This window comes from Seriola dumerili, unplaced genomic scaffold (genome assembly GCF_002260705.1).
Source record: "Seriola dumerili isolate Sdu_G_001 unplaced genomic scaffold, Sdu_1.0 BDQW01000478.1, whole genome shotgun sequence".
Taxonomy (NCBI): Eukaryota; Metazoa; Chordata; class Actinopteri; order Carangiformes; family Carangidae; genus Seriola; species Seriola dumerili.
In genome coordinates this window covers 5345989-5367414 of record NW_019174733.1, presented here as the reverse complement: position 1 = coordinate 5367414, position 21426 = coordinate 5345989, and the positions used below count along the sequence as shown (strand labels likewise).

General features: G+C 40.5%; 1 protein-coding gene across 4 annotated transcripts; it reads left to right on the top strand.

Annotated features, from left to right (window-relative positions):
* Window positions 1-797: 797 nt before the first annotated feature.
* wapl (WAPL cohesin release factor) lies at window positions 798-18909 on the top strand. Of its 4 annotated transcripts, none has more exons than XM_022763646.1 (20): window positions 798-873; window positions 1698-2111; window positions 2274-2985; window positions 4186-4493; window positions 4666-4808; window positions 5971-6066; window positions 6618-6779; window positions 7463-7599; window positions 9527-9638; window positions 10626-10856; window positions 11455-11566; window positions 11738-11835; window positions 12147-12223; window positions 12624-12799; window positions 13094-13209; window positions 13343-13573; window positions 14282-14483; window positions 15475-15563; window positions 15671-15766; window positions 16769-18909. In XM_022763646.1, exons 2-20 carry the CDS (start codon window positions 1724-1726, stop codon window positions 16832-16834), a joined length of 3552 nt encoding a protein of 1183 aa, XP_022619367.1. In that variant the 5' UTR covers window positions 798-873; window positions 1698-1723; the 3' UTR covers window positions 16835-18909. The 4 variants fall into 4 exon arrangements, with proteins under 4 accessions (XP_022619367.1, XP_022619369.1, XP_022619366.1 ...); XM_022763648.1 differs by having other exon boundaries at window positions 803-1055; window positions 4678-4808; XM_022763645.1 differs by having other exon boundaries at window positions 803-1055.
* Window positions 18910-21426: the final 2517 nt, after the last annotated feature.

The window sequence follows — 21426 nt, the reverse complement described above, 5'->3', positions numbered from 1 at the left end:
TTATTATTAGGCCTATTCACATGATAATAATAATAAAACTATAATAATTAAAACTATTAATATAACCAAAAAGCAGCAAATGTTCAAGCTTGGTACTTTTGTTTGAAAACTGACTTGAACAAATATCAAAATAGCAATATCAAATGCCACTGAATTTTCTATCAAGAAACCAGTTGATTAATCACTAAGTGCTTCAGATGTAGTTGTATATACTGTTTGTAGTTTAATTTATGACAAATCATCACATTTTATTAGCTCTTGCTATAATTTTATGCAAAAAATCATGAAAGTAACCAAAAAAACTAAACCTGTGAATTACATGTAGTGGTGTAAATAGACCTAGCAGTATTTTTCCCTGAAATACAGTGGACCTCAAAGTTGTATTTGAGTACAGCACTTGAGTAAATGTACTTAGTTACCTTCCACCTATGTTTAGAGAAGATCAGATTTTAACTACTTTTAACTCGGCCTAGCGAAATATGAGAAGAGGAATTGGTTCAGGTAAAGCTCATTTGTTGGTAAAGTTAACTAATCACAGGACAGAGTGAGATAAATACGAGAAATAGTCGACACCATCAGCACAGCTTCTCTTTGGCACGTCTTCAAGTTGAAATCAAGTACTATGGTCCTCCAGCGCCTCCTATCGTTTATTATGGCTTAGGTTTAAACCAATCAGAGTCACGTTTGCTGGCGGAGTCTCAAAGCACAGGACAACATCCCTGCTACTGATTGGTCACCTGGCTTCTTGCAGCGCACTACATAGGGGTCTTGCCAGGGAACGAGGAGGGAGGGGATATTTTAATGGCCGTCACTTGCACTACAAAATGCAAGAAGTCCGGATTATCCACTATATTTAGACTATTCTAGCTATTGGTGCGTTTATGTTGCTTTTCTTTGGTGACGAGCATTGCTCTGGGGACATAATCGGGCTAGAGATGTGTTTCTAGTGTTGTTTCTACTGCGTTGAACGGACTTTACCCGCTTGATTTGTGCGCTAGGCCTAGCCGGCTGGCTAAAAAACAAGCGGACGGTTAGCTAGTCGCCGGAGTTGAAAGGTAACAGTGAGCGCTGGTACTCCTTTGTACTCACGACGACTTCAAAGCTTAACCTTTGCATTCACATGTACGTGTGAAATTACTTATAACATATTTAAAATGCGAGATTTTCGACTTTTTATGCAATCAGGTGTTGGATGTAAACAGGGGGCTAACGTTAGCATAGTTTAGCAGTGTTGAAGCTAACGGCTAACTTTATAGTAACTTTACAAGCTGGAGCAGGCCTAGCTAGAGTTAAGAGACGCAGATGAGTTAACTCTTCAGTTAGTGTGACGTTAGGTAATGTAATTAAGTCTAAGTTTTACCAAAGTTAATCTAAGTCACTGTAGCTTCCTGTCGTATTGCGCACATACGATGGATACTATTTGAAAGCTATGCTGCTTGAGCTAGCCACGCTAACCAATAGTTGACACATGACTTGGGAGCTAACGCCAAGTTAAATAACCCAATCTTACGAATGTGATTGTTAAAGAACACTGGTCATTTCTTTTGCTTGTTTTAAAACATGGTACAAACGTGCCACTGTATATGAGCAACGGTAACAGTATATTTAACGTTACTGTCAGGCACTTCGGTTGAGCTGTGTGTTAATGTACTTGAGTGTTATATTAAATGTTGAATGTTCTCTGGATCTTTCCACAGGGAATATGTAACATAAAACATCCGACATGACATCCAGATTCGGTAAAACATACAACCGCAAGGGAGGGGAGGCTAATTCGAAATTTGAAGAGGTCTTCTCCAATAAAAGGCCCACACTGACCACCAAATGGGGTGAGACCACCTACAAGGCTCAGTTGGGGGCCAAAAGGCCTCTGTTAAAATCTGACGTTTCTGAGCTTCCCAAGAGGCCCAGACTTGAGGATAGTGACAGTGAAGAAGACCCATTTGGATTTGACAGTGACGATGAGTCCAAGACTGTGACCTCTCAGAATGTGTCACAGTTGAAAGTCAATGAAGGGGATGTGACAAAGGCAGCCGCAGTGCAGGGTGGTGGGACAGCCGGTGTTGTGACTTCTGCACAAGCCTCTGCAAGCTCAACAGCAGCTTTCACAGGTAAGTAATCAATACGCTGTCTAGACTAATGTATCTATGCCCTAAAGTCCGCCCCTGATTGTCTTATGCCTTATTATTTATCTCTGATAGTATCTGTTAGCCATTTAGTTACACTGTCAGCTTTTTTATGTGACCATCTGTAATTTTCTTCTCCATTCATAGGCAAGCAAACATTTGAAGAGAAGGTTGTTAAAAATAGTCAGACCTGGTACAAAAGTACATCAGATAACAACCAGAAACCTGTATGCGTGGCCTCTTCCTCAAACACAGTCCCATCTGATCATAACTTCTCAGCGTTCCAGAGGCCCATCTCTTCCTCTCCAAATATAGAGACCTCCCTTAAATTGTCCACTGATGCACCAGGTGGTAGCAGAGACTTCCAAACGTCTTCCTCTTATGATGGACTGCTATCAGAAGAGATGAAAAGTGCTGAGCTGGAGCCTCCCACAGAGCCTCCGCCAGAACCTGTGGACAACATTCCCCCATCCCCATTTACCCTAAGGGCCTCTAACTGCAAGAAATACCAGCGGCCCAACCGGCCTAACAAAACATCCTCTGAACCTGCTGAAAACAACAGCAACAAGCCCACTGAAACAGCGAGTGCCCAAGATAAACCCAACAGTGTCCTTTCTGCTAGTGCAAGTAGTACTGCTGCCAGTACTAAAACAGCAGCCAAGCCCGCAGGCAGGGGTGGTGGGAGGGTACGGGACTACACAGTTCTGCACCCTTCCTGTCTATCAGTGTGCAACGTAACCATCCAGGACTCAATGGAGCGGAGCACCGATGATCTGATCACCCCAGCTGCCCCTACTGACCTCGGAGAGGCAGGCCAGATGAAGAAGAAGTCAGATGCCCCACCACCAAAATCTACCAGGTCTGTGTGTCTTAACACTCTGTGTTATGGAAATTACTAAAAAGTTGTCTTCAAAATTTGATAAAATTTATCAGTGGTATTTTTAAGTTTTCAGAAATTCTGTGTCTTCTGAGTCGTTCAGGATTTTGCATGCATGAAGTAATGAGATTTCTAGCGCCATGCATACACAATGAAATGAGCAAGCCACAAATGTCACTTTTGTATTATGCTTCACCGTGCGCTTATCCAAACACAATTTATAACAGTGTGGCTTTGAACACCTTGACTTATCTTCACTAGAAGGACTTCACTAGTTAGGACTGAATCATATGAAATATAATTTGTTCTAACACCGAGGAGCAAGATGCTTACTGTATTATAGCTATAGGCATCATTATAGATTTCTGAGAGGAAACAGTCTGTCTCGAAGGTTATGCTATCTCTGCATTTACAAAATGGACACAAAGTGGAAGCATTATTCATGTAGTATAATTACGTGCAGTGGTGCAAGACTTTTATTCTAAAGACTTGTGATTCATTTGGAGGTGCTACTGTTGAATTCCAAGTCATTGCTCAGTAATCGTTTGAAAGTTGTACACTTCCTTATCGCTTCTCTTAGTCAGGTCAGTTTGAAATATTACAGGAAATGAATATACTTATCTACAGATTTGATAAATCACAGCAGGTGGAGTAAATGGTATAGTGAGGCTTTGGTTTGTTGGATGAATAAGTCCAATGACTGAAACTTAGGTCTCAGAATGGCAGAAGCTAACACAAATGCGTTCTCTATACATCCAGATGGGTATGCCATAGCGTAGCATACGATGCCATGTCAACTATCATGACTGAATTTACTTGAATGATGATAAGTGGGAGAGAAGTGTTTTCAGTGTCAGATGTTCTCTTGGTCAGCTGTTTGAAAAGACTGATTAGTGTATGTAGCATTTGTGATCTGTTAAGTACTGTTTTAGTGGGTTCTAAACACAACATTTTGTTGTCTTCCCTCATAACTGATTTTGAAAACCTTTTTTGTTCACTCAGTTATCCAAAAGTTTAGGTGCCTACTTCTGAATCCTGTTTTGTTTTTTGTTTAGCTTCAAGGTGTGCTTTTTGTGGTTCTTGTCCTGCTCCAGTTTCCTACTCTTTCCCACAGATTCAAAAAAAAAAAACCCACAACAATACAAACATGCCAAAACAAATCTCCTCGCTGTGTCTTTTTAGGTACAGACCCACCCAGACAAAGACCAAGAAAACCAAGACTGAGACCAAGTTAGAGTTCTTTGGCTTTGAGGACAAAGAGGACCAGGAGGGTGAGGAGGGGTCAGAAGGTGGCACAGCAGGCAAGAGTAGTTACAAGATCAAGTACTTTGGCTTTGATGACCTGAGTGAGAGTGACAGCGATGATGAGAGCTCTCAGGCCAAAGAAAAGAAAGCCAAGAAGGCAGCTGCAGCCTTGGCCGCTCTGAGCTCCAGTGTGGACAGCCCCCATACCAGTGACTCTCAGGACAGCCAGGCCAGCAGCAATACAGGTGAGCTGGCCTTTATTGTCAAGGAGACAAAAAAACAGATTCTGTGACATTGTGATTGAAATTTGTAGCATGACCAAGTATACTACATAAGCTTCTACAGTGTTTTTTTTAATTGGGAGAGCTTGGATGACGCAGTCTGGGTCATGTTCAGTCCATTTACATACTGATGCAGTTTCTCCAACAGATGCTTTCGACTTCTCTGATGACTCCAGTCCTGGTGGCACTGAGGGGCAGAAAGGACGCTCAGGAAAGCAAAGTGACAAATCCAAGGACATTGGCAGTGGACTCAAAAAGATCTTCAGCGGACCCAAAAAGGTATACAAGTATGCCAGAAATTGTCTACGTCTGCCCTGCTTTCAGTCAAAAGTAATTTTTGTCCTCTATTATGGACCAGTTTCTTTAAATAATTGCCCCTTAGACTTCTTTTTTTTAATTACACAAACTATGAAATGGATCAGGCAGGAATCTTTTGACCTATTCAGATTGACACAGCTTCAACAGGAGTGTGCAATCAATATGAACAGGTCACGGTGCGTTATCTAACCTGCCTTAATGACCTTCCTCCCGTCCAGGGTTGAACTTGGGGTCTGACACTGCTTGGCTTTGTAGAGCCATTTCTTTTAATGGTATTGATTTTTTAATGACAATTATGTAGTGGAATACCGAGCTCATCTAAAAATAGACCGAGATAATGGGAGAGAGCAGAGAAAAAGAGAGCAAGTAGGCGGGAAAGAAGCTCAGCTGAAACCTAAATTTATTTGGTTGTCATTTAATGTAATGTAATTCTGTGATTCATCAGTAATGTGTGCGACAACTACAGTTGCAGACTTGAGGCTCTGAATTGTGATGCCCAGGGATTAAACTGTGACAGCAGTCTCACATGAATGGAGTAAATGTGTGTTCAGTTGCAAGCACAGTACAGTCTTCCATTATTAAGGGGGGTTTGAATATTACCTCTTGGTCAGACCCATATTTATCTGAAGAACTCAGCTTTGATTTGTGGTACTTTGTGTAATGCCCACATTTGCTCTGTTTATCTGAGTTATGTTTTTCAGTGGCTTTGGGTTATTTGTGGTCTGCCTTCCTAACTCTGCGTGTTTAGTGTTTCTATCATCTACAAAACTCCAAACATTGTCTTTGTGATATATAATTGAGTCACACAATCTGTCATTTTCTGGAAATGTTTTGTGCTGCTTGGGGACTGTTGTGTTCCACACTGAGGCTGCTGTTGTCTCAGTCTATCATCATAATTGCAGTATGCAATATGTATGTGCTCAGTCGTACTAATTCACAACAATAACTTAAGCTTTAACATGGAAGTTTCCATATAGTATTTTTTTCCTCTAGGCAATTTGAGCTTTAGGTGTCTAAAGATTTTCTTTACCACGATGATTGTCATCTCTCAGCAACATGAACATCATATCAGGTGTTAGGTTCTGTCTGTGTTAAAGTAATCTTCAAATTCTTTGTGTTCCAGTCTCCTGCTAAGGCTGTGTACAATGCTCGCCACTGGAACCAACCTGAGCCGGAAGAGATGCCTGCGCCTCCCCTTTCTCGATCTCAAACTGCTCCAGTAAGATATCACTCACTTTGGGTTCATGGGTGTTATGTTTAGCTTTATTGTATTTTTTTTTTTTTTTTACCAAACTAATCACAGGACACCTCCTGTTGAAATGTATGCATTAGTTTTGCACACAAAGCAGGCAAGCAGTATTACACGGTACTATGTAAAGCAAATACAAATAATTAGTACCATTTGTTTACAGCATTTCGCATTCCCTACCGTCCACAATCCAGGATATTGTTTATTGGTCTCGGAGTAGTCAACAGTTCTGTATTAATTAGTCTAATTAGTCTTTCTGTTCATATGGAGTTATTTTCCGAGACAAGTGAACCAGGGTTTACTTGTATAGTCTGTGTTGAATTCCCCCCATGGAAATAAATGTTTGTTCAAAGTTGTTGTTAACTTTGCACATCTACCTCATTTGACATCTGTTAACAACACTTATTAAAGACTTGTGTGCTTAACAGACTGTTCAGCTGTGGTAAATCTTGCGGACATGTCATTAAACAAATTTTGTTGCTTCGGTATGAGTCCCGTTTCTCCGTCTCTTTATTCCTCAGGCCATTTTATCGAGCAGCAGCAAGGACAGTAACTCCCATAAAGATGACGGCTTGTTCAAAGCCCCCCCACCTCCGCCCAAAGTCATTAAGTCAGAGACCATCCCCACGCGACCCAACCAGGATATCGTCACGGCACTCAAATGCCGGAAGGAGGACAAGGAGGTGAGTCTTGAGAAAACAGATGTTTTTAGATGTCTGCTGCACAACAGAGGAGTCAGGAGGTAGCTGAATGTTTGTTTATATTCTGTTTTCACTACATTTGTTTGCATGCTGCTGTGAATTAATCTGTCTTTTTCATACTCAGCCAAGCTGCTCTGATGAAGGATATACACTAAAAGCACAACATTCATTTGAAGCTTGATGTCAAGCTTACCATTGTTTATTTGAACCCCTGCATGGGTTGAAGGCAGCAGTGAGTACTGTTGCTGTTAATTTAAACTCCCCTACAGCTTGTGTCATTTACAGATGGGCTTTCTAGCCCCTGATCAATCTGTTAGCCACAGATCCCCTGAGGTAAAATTGTTTCAGCTAAGCTGTCACTGCACACTGGTGTTGTCTTAAGCTGAGGTCCTCCCTCCTGTGTCATGCTGAGTGCACACACAGCATGGCTGCTCATATTGGTAAACATACAGAGTCAACTGCTGATCAGGCCCCAACTCTACATGCTGAGCTGATTGATGAAGGGTATTAGCACAGTCAGCTATTGCTGGTAATGGAACCAGCAGAGAGGAATTTAACAATGAGAGCATTTCTCTCACTGTGTGTTTGTGTGAGTTGATTATATCTCTGGACAAATGCACTGCTTCCCAATTAGCTGTTATTAACCCCATTCCCCCTTCCACCAGCTGTACACCGTGGTGCAGCATGTGAAGCACTTCAATGACGTGGTGGAGTTCGGAGAGAATCAGGAGTTCACAGATGACTTTGAGTACCTGGAGACAGGGCTGAAGAGCAGTCAGCCACTCAACACAAGATGCCTTAGGTAAGTGGGAAAAAAACACTTAGTGCTGCCTTCTTTGCTGTGTTCTACACTGGGGCACTTAGATGCTATAAGTCTGCTCTGACAGAGATTTTTTTTCTAGTGGCCTGTTGTTGGTTACTGACTTATATGAGTACAAAGTACCTCGCTAAATTGATTTACTGGTACAAGCGCTTGTCACGTAACAGTTGTTCAAGTCAGTAAGTATTAGCCTATTTATAAAGCAATTGGAGCAACAGCTGCTTTAGTTGATCAAAGCTTTATATTTTTTGCAACAGTCATCCTTAATTAAATTAAACAAAACAATAATTACTATGCTAGCAGAGAGCAGCAGGAGGTAGCAATACCAAGTGAATACAGTAGGGTCCAAAAGTCCGAGACCACCAGTGAAAATACTTATGTTTTACATTTTTTTTGAGTGTAATTCTTTTTTTTTTTATTATTATAGATGATAATAACTTGAGTGAAATGTTGAATCTTTGAAGAATGCACATGACTTTCAGAATATTTTAGTATTTGGTGTGTCCTTGTGCTTTAATGACATGCACTTGAGCTGATGTGGGCTCAACAAGTTTGTGCAGTCCTGATGACCCATGTTATCCCATCATGATTTGACAATGTTCTAGTGAGCTGCTTCTGATGTCACAGAATGCTTGGCTTTTTCAGTCTTAAAGTGCCCCCCTAAATGATAGGTAGATAGATAGGTAGGTAGGTCGATAGTCAGGACTTTATTTGGTCTTCAGGTAGTTCTTGCCAAGCTTTGAGGTGTGTTTGGGGTCATTATCCTGCTGCAGTATGAATTCTTCTCCACAAAGATGCAAACCAGACGGTACAGTGTGTCTCTGAAGAATGGAGTGGTACTTCTCCTTGGTCAGGGTGTAGTCAAGTCGGTGCAGGTGTCCAACTCCAGAGTAGACAGAACACCCTGATACTTGAATATTTCCACCACCATGTTTCACTGTTAGGATCATACACTGCAATGTCATTCTCCCTCATGTTTGTCTCCTTACACTCTTCTGTTACTGCCATAAATCTCAATCTTGTATTCAGCAGTAAATAAGACTAATAAGAGCCGACCCAAAGCATTTGGCCTTGTGCCCCCTCCTGAGTAGTTTCGAAACTGCTGCTTGTCCTCTGAAACCGCAACAAGACAGCCTTCTTTTGACACTACTTTTGCAGTTTTTCCCTAGTCGTACTCTCTAGGTTTATGTGAAAATATTAAGAGGTTTTTAATGTAGTCTGAGACTTTTGGACCCCACTGTAATTTTAATGAGATATTTTTTATTACCTCAGAAAGTCTTCACATGCAATATAATAATGACAGTCACAGATTTTGATGAAGCACCCTCTCACTTCTTTTACTCTTGTGGTTTAATTACATTTTTGATTTGTTAGCTGTATATTCCTTCAAAATAAACACTAAAAATGAAATATTATTTTTAGAGTCAACATTTAAAAAAAATATGAGACTATCAAAATACATTTGAGACAGTGTGTACCTGTATTTATTTTTGCTTCCTCTCTTCTCTGTTGAAATGTCCCGCTTTTATTTCCACTATCTGTTGGGGTAATATTACAAGATAAAACATTTTTTTTCTGTAGTCTGATAAAGCATACAACCATTCTGTCGTGAAAATGGAATCTACTCAGGAGAGACAACCTTGGCTTCAGAAAAAGCTGCAGGGAGTTCATCCTCCTTCGGGATGTTTCCCAGTCTTTAGATATGCAGAGAGAAGAGGGTGAAAAGACGGAGTAGAAACACAAAACAGAACATGTTGGAGATGGGAATCATAAATGGTGATAGGGATTTGGCAGTAGGCTTCCATATTCTGTCTCATTCATCTTTGGTTTTTAGCACAAGACTGGTAAATATTTGACCCAACATATGTGTAATCCTTCCGTTGTTTCCCTCTCCCTCTCACTGCTCCAGTATAATCAGCTTGGCCACGAGGTGTGCCATGCCCGGTTTCAGGATGCACCTGCGAGCCAGAGGGAAAGTGGCGCAGGTCTTCAACATGCTTAGTGATGCACCACAACACCCGGTCAGTAAAACTCTTCTCATACCTGCTTTTCCAGTGTCACTTTATCATCTCACCCAAAGACTTTGGTGTGGTAATATGTTTACCACTTTTGAATAATTAATGCCTTTGTTGTTTACTTTGATAGATGGAAATGTATTGCCTTAAGGTTCAGTTCCAAAGTCTTGAATCAGGGAGTTTGAATTATGAGCCTAAGCTGTTGCTTTACTAATGAATGACCCCAAACTACCAAATGTGAAGGGAGATCCCACTTACTCTAATAAGGGGACGCCAGGGTTAAACTGACTTGTGATTTGACATGTGCCAATGCAGTTATATCAGGAATTAATTCTCAGTATGTTTGTCACTTCATTTACTGACTTTAATTTACACTGAAGTCATTGCTTAAGATATACACTTAAATGTATTCTTCATGTTATCTACATCAGATAGAGTTTTTCACTGACATATAGACCTGCATTATAAGTCTTCGCTGTCATCTTTGTTGCTAAATTGTTGATATTTTTAACTGCCCTGTAGAAGCCAATGGGACCTGTGTGCTGCAGAGCCGCTTTATAGGAACTGGATTGCATTTAATTTGAAGAGGGGGATGTTGTTTGTTATAATCTCTAGATCAACTCCTCTGCAATATTTGCTAATGAAGAGGATGTTTAATTTCTACATGTCTGTGGTTGTTTAAAAGTCTCAGTTAATTATTGCACTCAGGTGAAACCATTGAAGTTTCAGTCTTCCTACAAGTGTAACCTTTTCTTTGGGTGCAGTATTTAGAGTGAGAACTTTCCTTGGTTGTACATTCACATATATAACTGTTTGTCACCCTCTAAGCTAATTTTCCAAACTTGGATAATACTGCTGTAATAGTGCACAAATATATATTTAGATTTTTCCTAGAGGTCCATGATCAAACTGTCGACCACCTTTGATCATCTTGTCTCACCTCTGTATACTCTACACCACTTTGTTAAAGCCAGTCTCATATTGTTCTACCAGAACCTTGCTCTGTGCACGGCTGCCCTGATGTATATTCTGAGTCGGGATCGTCTAAACATGGATTTGGATAGGGCGTGTCTGGAGCTAATGATCAAGCTGCTAGAGCTGGACCAGGACTACTCAGCCCACCAGGATCAGCTCACCGCAAAGGAAGTTGCAAAGGTCAAGGAGAAGATCAGGAAGCTGTGCGAAACCGTGCACAACAAGCATCTCGACCTGGAAAACATCACGGTGCGTTATCCTTGAATAATGAAATACTCATAACAAAAAAAGTTCACCTCTGAATGTACCTTAGTTGAAACAAGTAAACCACTTTTACTGATTTTTTTTTTTTTTTTTTTTTTTTTTCTAACTGGTTCTTTCTTTAATAAGCAAAACTTCATAAATACTTGAACATCAAGGTTTCATTTTGTGGAAGTTGATGTGAAAAAGAACAGTTGACACCATTTCAGATTATTCTGTTTAACTGCACCCATTTTTTTTCGAGTCACAAATGAATTGCTCCAATAAAGGCATTAATTTCTTTGTATGCCCTTGATATGTTGCAGTGATGGCACTATTCACATTTGGTGCTTTATATTCCTTATCAGCTATCTTAAATGGTCAGGAGAAGTGTAGATCATAATTATTAAATCATCAATTTGTAATACATGAATCCAGGGCAATATTAAGTAATTACCAAAATGTGTTAATGTCCTAATTACAGTGTCAGATTACAGGTTTCCCAGTGGGGCTAAAAGTGTAATGCCAAAAAAAGAAGCATATGCAAATTTGGAAAGATGCCGTAAAGCTATTGCAGATCTTACATCTTGCATTTTTTATGTTGTAGACGGGCCACCTTGCCATGGAGACATTGCTCTCTCTAACCTCCAAGAGAGCTGGAGATTGGTTCAAAGAAGAACTGCGACTACTGGGAGGTTTGGACCATATTGTAGACAAAGGTGGGTGTGTGGGATGCTACCATATGTATGTCAAAGTTGGCAATTTAGTCTCTGTATGTGCAAAGAACTGGTCATCCAAGGTCCAAGGTCAAATGTCACAGCTGTTGACTTTCAGGTAGCTTCCAGGATGTGTAATAGTCTTGTGCCTTGTGTGTGTTTGTGTTGCTACAGTGAAAGAGTGTGCGCAGAACCTGAGCCAAGAGGACGACAAGGAGAACCTTGTAGCGTCTTTATGGGGGGCTGAGCGGTGTCTGAGAGTGCTTGAAAGTGTAAGTAGAGCTCAGTCAAATTGAGGTCTCTCTTCCATCAAAGTCATATAAGAGTGGCACTCAAGGACATGAGTAATTGAGTGCTGAGAGCTGTGAATTGGCTTGTAACTTTTATTTTTAGCTGATGAAAGGTTGTATTTAAAATGCTGAATGTCTCTTATCAACCATCTCACTTAAAATATTATTGATCAAAAGTTCAAACCAAACACAAAGTGTCTCCCCTCATTTTCGTTTTTTTTGACTCCTTTTCGAGCCTTTCACTGTACTTTCCCTTCTATTGATTTTATTTCACTTTCATCTTCTGCCAACAGGTGACAGTGCAGAACCCAGAGAACCAGGGTTACTTGATTGCCTACAAAGACTCACAACTCATTGTCTCCTCTGCCAGGTGAGCACCAGATATGCCTTGGAGCTATTATTGACTGAACACGGACACATACTGAGGCACCGACTGTTACAGTTCATTCCCTTCACCTTTGTACTTTTTGTAACACCATTGTACCCTCACATTCAACCGTGTCCTCAGGGGAGCTACAGTCTTTTACAATTACTTTGTATCTTCACCTTATAAAGGAATAATTAGCAATTCTAGTCAAAGTTGGATCTTATCTTCAACCACTGATTCAGCTTGGTTTAATAGTTTGTATTGGTTGGAATCTCCTCGCTCTTCATCTGTTTATGTCCATCTCTCCCTCCTCTGTCCTTCACCCTTGTGCTTCTGTCCTTGAAGATGTCCCTCATTTCTGCCATGTTTACTTTCTCTCATCAGTTTTTCTTGCTTTCCACAGAGCTCTGTGGTACTGTGAAGATATGATCCAGCGGTACAGCAGGGCATTGAACAACAGCTCCCTGTCATCATCGAGTGCAGCGCTGCCCCACTGCAGCTTCAGTAACGTGGGCAAGGCGGTGGAGGACTGTATGAGGGCTGTCATAGGAGTGCTGCTCAACCTTACCCATGACAATGGTATTCTCATTTAAAACCTTGTGTTTTGCCCTTGCTTTTTATTCTACCTTTGTTGGGTGTTTTGTTGGTTTTATCTGGAATTTCTGGATAGTAAGAGGAGGTCGATAATTCAGTATTATGGGCTAGTGTTTGTCTGATGTAATGCACAGCAATAAATGCGTAGTAACATCATTGGGACATGTCCTTATTAATGTAGTCATACAGACTTCAACCATAGGTTTTCACCATGAGGTGCTCAGCAAGGAATTGGCTAATATCAGCAGAAGCTAATAATGATGTTATTTTTGTCTGCAGAGTGGGGAAGCACTAAAACAGGAGAGCAGGAACAGCTAATAGTAACTGCGCTGAATTGTGTCCTTCGAGTCCCACGCTACATCCCCCAGGAGCAACGCTTTGACGTGCGAGTACTGGTAAGGCATTCTTGAACAAAACAAAACACCTCTTAATTGTTGAAAAGGGATTCTGCCAATCTGTGTTTACTTTGAGTATGCCTGTGCCCGTATCTGGCTTATTTGTATACTCATACATGTTTTTGTGTACCAGGGTCTGGGTCTACTAATTAACCTTGTGGAGTACAGCTCCAGAAACCGCCACTGTCTGGTGGACATGGAATACAGTGTCGACTACACCTGTCTGGAAGACAGCCTGATGCAGCCTGCTGACCCAACACAATCAGACACAGCGGCAGAGTTAGCACCGCCAAGCACAGCTGAGACTCAGGGAGATGAGGCTGACATGCCCAAACCCTCTGGTGCTCTTGCTGCACTTGTAAAGGTAGGAATTTTGCCAGGACTCATTAATAAATATTTTAGCAGTCATTGTGTTTCCTTTTTGTCTTGGCTACAGGAGAATTTTTCATGATTTTCTTTTGAAGTAAGGATGTGAGCAGAAACAGCAAGTGATGGGCAGTCATAAGGGAAAATCAAGCAGGTGAAGCGGCGTTTCACCTGCTTTTGTTAGGGAGATGGTTCAGACATAACTCAAACTCAAATTTTCTCAGTGCATACAATCATAAAATGCACAAGTCTGAAGTTGTATACATTTAGTCATAAACAAGTGTTAAGAAAGAAAAGAAATGCACATTTATTTGTGGATTAGAGTTTCAAAATGGAAATGTCATTTTATTTATGTTTTGCTTTATTATTAATATTACTTGATCCAGACTCCTTGCCCAACAGAATCATGAGTGAAAAGTTTCCCTAAATCCTTAAAGGAACCTTGGAGAATAAATTAGGGGTTAACTTTGAAATTTCACTGTCAAGCCTTGAGGCTTGTTTCAGAGTATTTGGCATACCCAGTTGATTACTGACTTTGCAGTGAAGAAACAACCTGGCTATCATGCTTAATTGTTTCTGTTTTATTCATTTTGAATTATTAAAAATCTTCTTTTTTTTTTTTTTTTTTTTTTCTTTTTTTTTTCAGCCTGGCTACAGTTTAAGTTTGTGTTCGGAGTTGATGTGTTTATTTCTCTTTAAATCCCAGCTCTTCCTGGAGAGGGAGCGTGCTGCCATCCTGGCTGAGGCTAAGACTGACGACCTCATCAGTGAGGCACCCAAGCCGGCACTGGACCAAAGCGGAGAGTGGCAGGAGACGTCGGGAGAGATCCAGTGGGTGGCAGCTGAAAACAACGACAACCAAACTGAGAAGAAAGAGGAGGAGGATGAAGAGTTGGACCTAAATAAAGGTAGGTGTTTGTGTTAGTCTGAAAGTAAGGGGAGCCGTTTCTTGCTCGGGCTAAAATCATAATCTAGAAGAATGTGGTTAATGTTGTAGTAATGATTACTGCATGGCAACAGCTTCACTCCATTTTGTGTATCTAAAGTTAATTTGGGGATGGAGCAAGAGGAACATGCATTTGGAGACAGCTAGCCGGACTTTCTTGTTCATGTTTTTGAGTCCACAAAATTGTAGCATTGTAGCACTTGTAACAATTGTTAGTGACAAAGTGAAAAAAGTCAACTACTATTTTGATAGTCATTTTATTTTCATTTTTCTAAGCAAAATTTGCCCAACATTACCTAGTCCCAGTTTGACTTTTTATAAATCAAACACTTCACTGAGGAAGTAATCAGCAAATAAATGTGTAATAGGGATGTCACAAGAACAGATACTAGAATACCAAGTTAGTGCCAAAATTTTGAAAATTCTGCCGGTACTTGTTAGGTACAGGACATGTGGGATAGCAGCAGCAAGTGCAGGCGCAGCAACAGGTCCGCTGCGACTTGAAGAGGGGAAAAAACACACTGGTGTATGGAGATATTTTGTATTTGACACGGATCATCAGTGACAAGTTATGCATAAATGAAAGGAGTAAACGCCTCAAACCTATCTAAGCAGCTCAAAGACAGACATCTTGATTTCAGCGAAATCACAGTAAAACAGCTCATGTACTGCAGAGTCATGCAGGTCAGATGGTTGAGTTGTAAGTTTAGAAATGCAGACCCCCTCTGCATACTTTTTTTGCTTTTCCTTTGAATGTGGCCACCAATTAGCTCAGTAAAATAGTTCTGACTTTGTGCCACTGCTAGCAACTTTGTCTGGATAGTGGACCATTGAATTACAGCTACAAAGTCTGTCTCCTTCAGCAGTTCCCTCTGAGTTTGAAACCCTCCTCTCCAATAGAAGCAGTATATGTATCTGTAATAGTGAATCTTTCTCCCCTGTGTTTGCTGTAGCTCTGCAGCATGCAGGCAAGCATATGGAGGACAGCATTGTTGCCTCCTACACCGCTCTGCTACTGGGATGTCTCTGCCAGGGCAGCCAGGTGAGAATATCAGACACAAACACACACATGCACAATAAGACCGGAGATGCTTTCCTACACAAAGAAATATTCACGTTGTTGTTCACCCACCTTTCTGTCCCTCTCAGATAAATGTGACTACTGTGAGAAAGCATCTACCTAAAGGGGATTTCTCCATCATGACAGAAATGCTGAAGAAATTCTTGAGTTTCATGAACCTCACTGTGAGTATGACTGTCAGGATCTTCTGTCATCAGTGTTTCACAATAATACTGACACTGTTGAGATAAATTATGTTGCAAGGAACTACAGACATGTAGAAACATGCTGAATATTAGAATTATACAGTGGCATCAAATAAAATTGATTTTCTTCCTAAAAGATAAGCCATCATTTTCAGGATAAAAAACAAGGAAAAGCCTTTCCTGAGAGGCATTTGTTGTAAACATCTTAAAGTGTTGATGCTATCCTTGGCTCCAGGCAAATTATATTGAAGTTTCAAAAGGCCATTTAATTGGACCCATTGAGTACATTTTGTGCAGTGGTGTGGCTTGAATCAAATAAACATTTTTGAAGACCAGTGATTCTTTACAGTGCTGTATTCCCCATTTTAACTTCAAATGATTGCAGTTTTTGCACTCTGTCAGCACCTTCATTCAGCTCCTGTCTGAGAAAATACTAGAATATGTATGAGAAGGAAAACTTCTCTTTATCTCATTAAGGAAGAAATTGAAGAATACATAATGTCTTAAATGGCTGTAAAGCCAATATATATGAAAAAAGGTTTTCACTCATCTACAATGTCTCTCAGTAACTTCTGTCGCTCTAAAGTCACTTGCACAGTCTCTAGTGGCACTTAGCTTTTCTAAGTGTTATCAATTAAATATGATTCTTGTGTCTCCAAGCAGCACAACTTGTCACAACGAGCAGTTATATGAAGGGTAATTTAAAAACAATTCAAGCATTAATATTAAACTGAACAGTTACACGGTTACAGATGTGGGCATTTTGCAGCAGCTTTGAGTGTGATTCATCCCGTCAGAGCTGAATATGTGAACCATCTGTTTTATAAATATCTTCGCCTTTTCAAGTGAACAGAAGCTCAAACGTCCTCAAAAAATCCTCAGTCTGTGCCTCAAGACAACACAACCTCACAAGTTAGAGTAGCACATGTTGGCACCCTCACAATCCTTTTTTTTTTTTTGATTCTCTTATTCTCCACACAGTGTGCAATGGGCTCCACAGGACAAAAGTCCATCTCGCGGGTCATCGACTACCTGGAGCACTGTTAACAGACAGCCAGACAGCGGACTCACACTCTGACTGCACATGAAAGGGATCCCAGGCTGTTCTGATAGCCCCCTACCTGACAGGAGCAACGAGGGGTCAACAAAGAGTCTCAGCAGCATTCCGTTGACTTCACCTGATCACCCAGCGCTGTGATCACTCTGAGTTTTCACCGATAAAGGCGCACCCCTGAAGTGCGTTTAAAAACACACAGATACAAAAGTTTCACTCTTTCTCTCTGGAGCACAGCCTGAACCAAAGCCCTGCTAGCTGACAGACATGCTGAGTCCTTCAGTTCTATTCAACTCTTGCCACAGTTAGAGTAAGATAAACTTGAAAGGTTCAAGATTCATCCTCAGGTAACTGGGAATTAGGCAGAGGCTAGGCTAAATCTGTCAAGTTTCTAAATACTCTGTGGAATGTCAAATATAAAGATGGACTCAGAAGCAGACCTCCTCTTGAAACGTCCCAGAAGGTTTCACAGGCCTCTAAAGTGGAGTCTCCTGCCCACTGTCAGGTCTCGATTCCTGGTTGCTTAGCTGGGGTATGAACCTCTGAATCACATTTTATGGATCATTGCATTTTAATCTCTGCTTATCCATGTCAAAGCCAAGGGTGAAATCATTGATTAGCATGAAAAACAATCATTGTCATGGATGTTAGAATGACGTCTCTATTTGTAAACCTGTGTGGAATGATTTTGAATGCATACATCAATTTACCGACATGTTTGCAGTTGGCTTGAATGTTTAAGGGAAGGAGTATTTTTAAACTTTGATTTTTATGTTTTCATTGTGCCCATTCATTTTATAAATGGTGTGAGTTAGCGAGTCAGATAGGTGTTCTCTGAAATGTTTTTAGATTTTTCTTTTTCCTCAAGGGCATTTTTTTCCCCTCAAATTATTAATTACTTTTAAAGAAATCAGTGCTGCATGACATGCACACTTTGATACGATGTTCTTTCTTTGACTGATAATGGCACTTGGAAATTACACACTATTATGAGTTTTGGATTTCCTTCTCACCCATTATAAATTTGGTCATATTTTAGTTTGTTTGGATTATTTAAATTTCAATTAATTCAACAGTATGTAATTACAGTATGCATTTAACCTCACAAGTATAATGGCTGTGATGAATTACTCAAAAAAAATTGATGGTTGTGCTTCCTTTTTTAATTTTTAATGAAGTTAATTTTTTTTTTTTTAATGTATTTAATTTAATGCTTTCTCCTCCCTTGTAAATGCAAAGTCTTTACCTCGTGAGATGCCATTTGTGGTCTAAAGTTTCACATCATGTTTTATTATAATATACCCAATGTGACACAGCTCAGTGGTTGGACATAGAACATGTATAAAGACAGGTTTAATTGAATTTTGGTTTTGGCTTTAAACCACATGAAATTTCAACTAAAGTAAACCGCATTTAATAAAACGGGAAAAGTCATTTTTATGCTATAGTTAATCGACGTGGGGGGATTTCCTGATGGTCTCATGTTTCTGTATGTTCAGCCACATGTAGCTTCATGTTTTTACTCTCATTGTACTCATTGTATCATCGTGTGTCTGCATTGGACAACACGCATTAAGCTCCCATTTATTTATTCTTTTGTGGTGTCATTTTACCTGTGATGATGCACCTGAACCTTCGAACGGCCTCCGTCTTGTACTGCTCACATGTACGATCACTGATTTGAATGACAGCCATACCTGTATAAGCAGATTAGATTTATCTGGTTTGTAGGGCTGCAGTGAACATAACTGCAACTGTTTACTGTTTATTACTTTGCAAATTCTGGTCTGAATGTAAATACTCCTGTACATAGCGGTTAATGGACATTTAAAATGCTTAGACTACTTTTTTCCCTGAAGCTGATATTTTTATTTTATACAATATTTCTGAGTTGTCATTTGGAAAAACAAAAATCGCAGGAAGAGAAAAAAAATAGTTTGTACCGTTTCAAGGACATTGTCTTTGGTTACATGTAAATAGTTGTATCTCAAAATGAAAAAAAAAAGTTGCTACTTTCATTATACTCCCTATGTGTTTTCTTCTTTGAATAGTTTGAACAACAGGAATGCTTTTTTCATTCCTAGTATTGTAAGTTGAACTTTTTTTATGCATTCAGAGCTACGGGAGGTGAACACCACCAAACAGAAGTGATGTTTAGTTTCCTTTTGGTATTCATGTGTGTAGCAGCTGCTGAATGCTTCACTTTGTATTCTAGCTTTTCTCTGCCTGTAACCCTACAAGGCTATAAGTGAAAGTGTGTGTGTTTGCGTGTGTGTGGCCTGTGTTTTTTTTTTTTTTTCCCCCCTCATCCCTGACAAACTGACTGGGATGGAGTGAGAGTCCTAAGCGTGGTCGGTATACTTAACAGCACTCAGCGGTGACAGTTTGTGGACACGGCCCCTCAGCTTGACTGACTGCTGCATAATGGAAACAAAAGAGTCTTGTTGCAGTTGCTATCTGAGAGTCAAACTTACAAATAGCTCAGGGAGCCTAGGGAATGTAGTAAAATAGTATCTGGCAATGCTGATGCCATGCAGGCGACAGCTGTGTCGACAATTGTCCAACAAGCGAGGGACAAATGCCTGCTTTAAATCTCAAATGTCAGGATTTTACTAGACGGGGCAACAAGTTCAGTCAACAGCACACAAATAGAATTTAATTATTTCTTTATGTCTCATTGCCTAACATACAAATATGAGTCGACTCGGGGGGTAGTGCAGATTTAAGTTCAAAGAGCAGGAGTCTTACATGTAGATGACAGGCACCTCTGCCTTTCATCCGCCTCTGTACATTATACATGACAGTTCCTCAGTTGTACGCAGTCAAAGGCAGGGAGAGCATTCTCCCTGTGATGATCAGTGGCAGGGAAGTAGATGAGAGTAAACACGAGGAGGAGAAAGGCAGCGTTTCCATAGGTTAACGAGATTGATAGGATGTCCTTCACTGAGCGAGGATGTGAGGGAGGGAAGAATGAGGGAGAAACAGATGCAGAGCGCAGGGGATTAACGTTTCCCACCTGTCAATCAAAAGCCTCTGAAGCTGAACGGCCTGGGGTCGGGGCTACAACTGAATTTTACAGCTTTCCCATGTTCAATCCTTTCATCTCCCTCCCTCTCAGGCCACATTGTTCCCTGGCTCTACTCACTCATCCTGTCTTGCCTCTCTCCTGTGTGTGTGATGTTTTACTTTTCCATAACATGCGGTCTTCTTGTCTCTGGTGTTTGTTGTGAGTTTTAGTCCAGCAAAAATGATCCTTTTACCTCCATGTGGCTCCATTTGTTGTTTTATCACATGTTTTGTTGTGAATGGAAAGATGGAATGGTTGATTAGTCTACAGGTGCAAACATTGTTTTCTTTGTCTTACTGTCTTCCTGCCGTTTCCTCTGAAGGCAAAAGGATACAAGGCCTTAATGCCACTAGGTGGTGTGAGTACTCAGCCTCTGACCGCAGTGCGTGAACGGTTGAAACGAAAATGCACACACCCACACATTGTGTAGTACCACACACACACACACACAAGTATCTTCTCATCAGTGGTGTTGCCTACTGATTTCCCCTTGAGCTGTAAGGAACTCTGCTGTCTTTAGAGAGATAAACACCCTCGTCTCGTTGATGCAGTCACACGCATGCACGCACACACACATGCCCTGGAGAGTGGTGAAACGTTCGTGAATAGGCTCCATAGTTACTTTGCTGACCATCAATGCCTGTATTCAGTAAATTTAAGGCAAGCTGTCACATGTAGGAAACATTTTACCGCCTGTGTACCAACACATGAAACACAGACACGAACGTGCAGAACCACACTTCTCTCAAATCTGTAAGCTCTCGAGTGCTTTTGATGACAGTCACGGGTCAAGATCCAAAAGAAAATACTTTTGCACTCTGGGTTTTTGCTTTCTGAGAATTTTTATTCATATCACAGCATTTCAAGTGTTTAACAATATAATTCTTCAAGGATACACACCCACTCAGCATGCCTCTATTAAAAGATGAAGTGAAATATTTAGGCACAGAAACAGAACTGGAATAAGTATTCTGATCTTACCTACGTAAAAGCAGCAATACCATAATGTAGCTGCAAGCAGCGATGTGGGGGCCAAGCAGGCCAGAGTTGCCATGGAAACATGATGTCATTATGTCAAGGGCATGGTTGTAAGCACTCACAGCAAAGTTCATGTCAGTTGATTAAAGATTGTCTGAGATATGACTTGATTTCTTGTTTGGCACCTTTGCCGCCAATATAGATTGTTCAACTGTTATAGTTGGATGCTTTCGCCAAGCAAAAATCCATGTGATAACTTCAGTGAGTCTCGGTCTGAAGATTATCTGTGCTAACTTTGATGAAGACTGCACAAAGGTCCAAAGAGCAGCAAAAAAAAAAAAAAAAAGCTTTCCAATACAATCCAAAATGGCAGCTGTATCAGTTAGAATGACAGGACAAGTCATGTCTTGACCTTTGAAGGTATTATCAGAAACAAAGGCTGACACACTGCTCACTATATAGTGAGTTTGCCATTTTGTAGTGCTGTCGGAATATATAGTGAGAATAATTATATCCCATATAGCGGACTCATAGAATCCC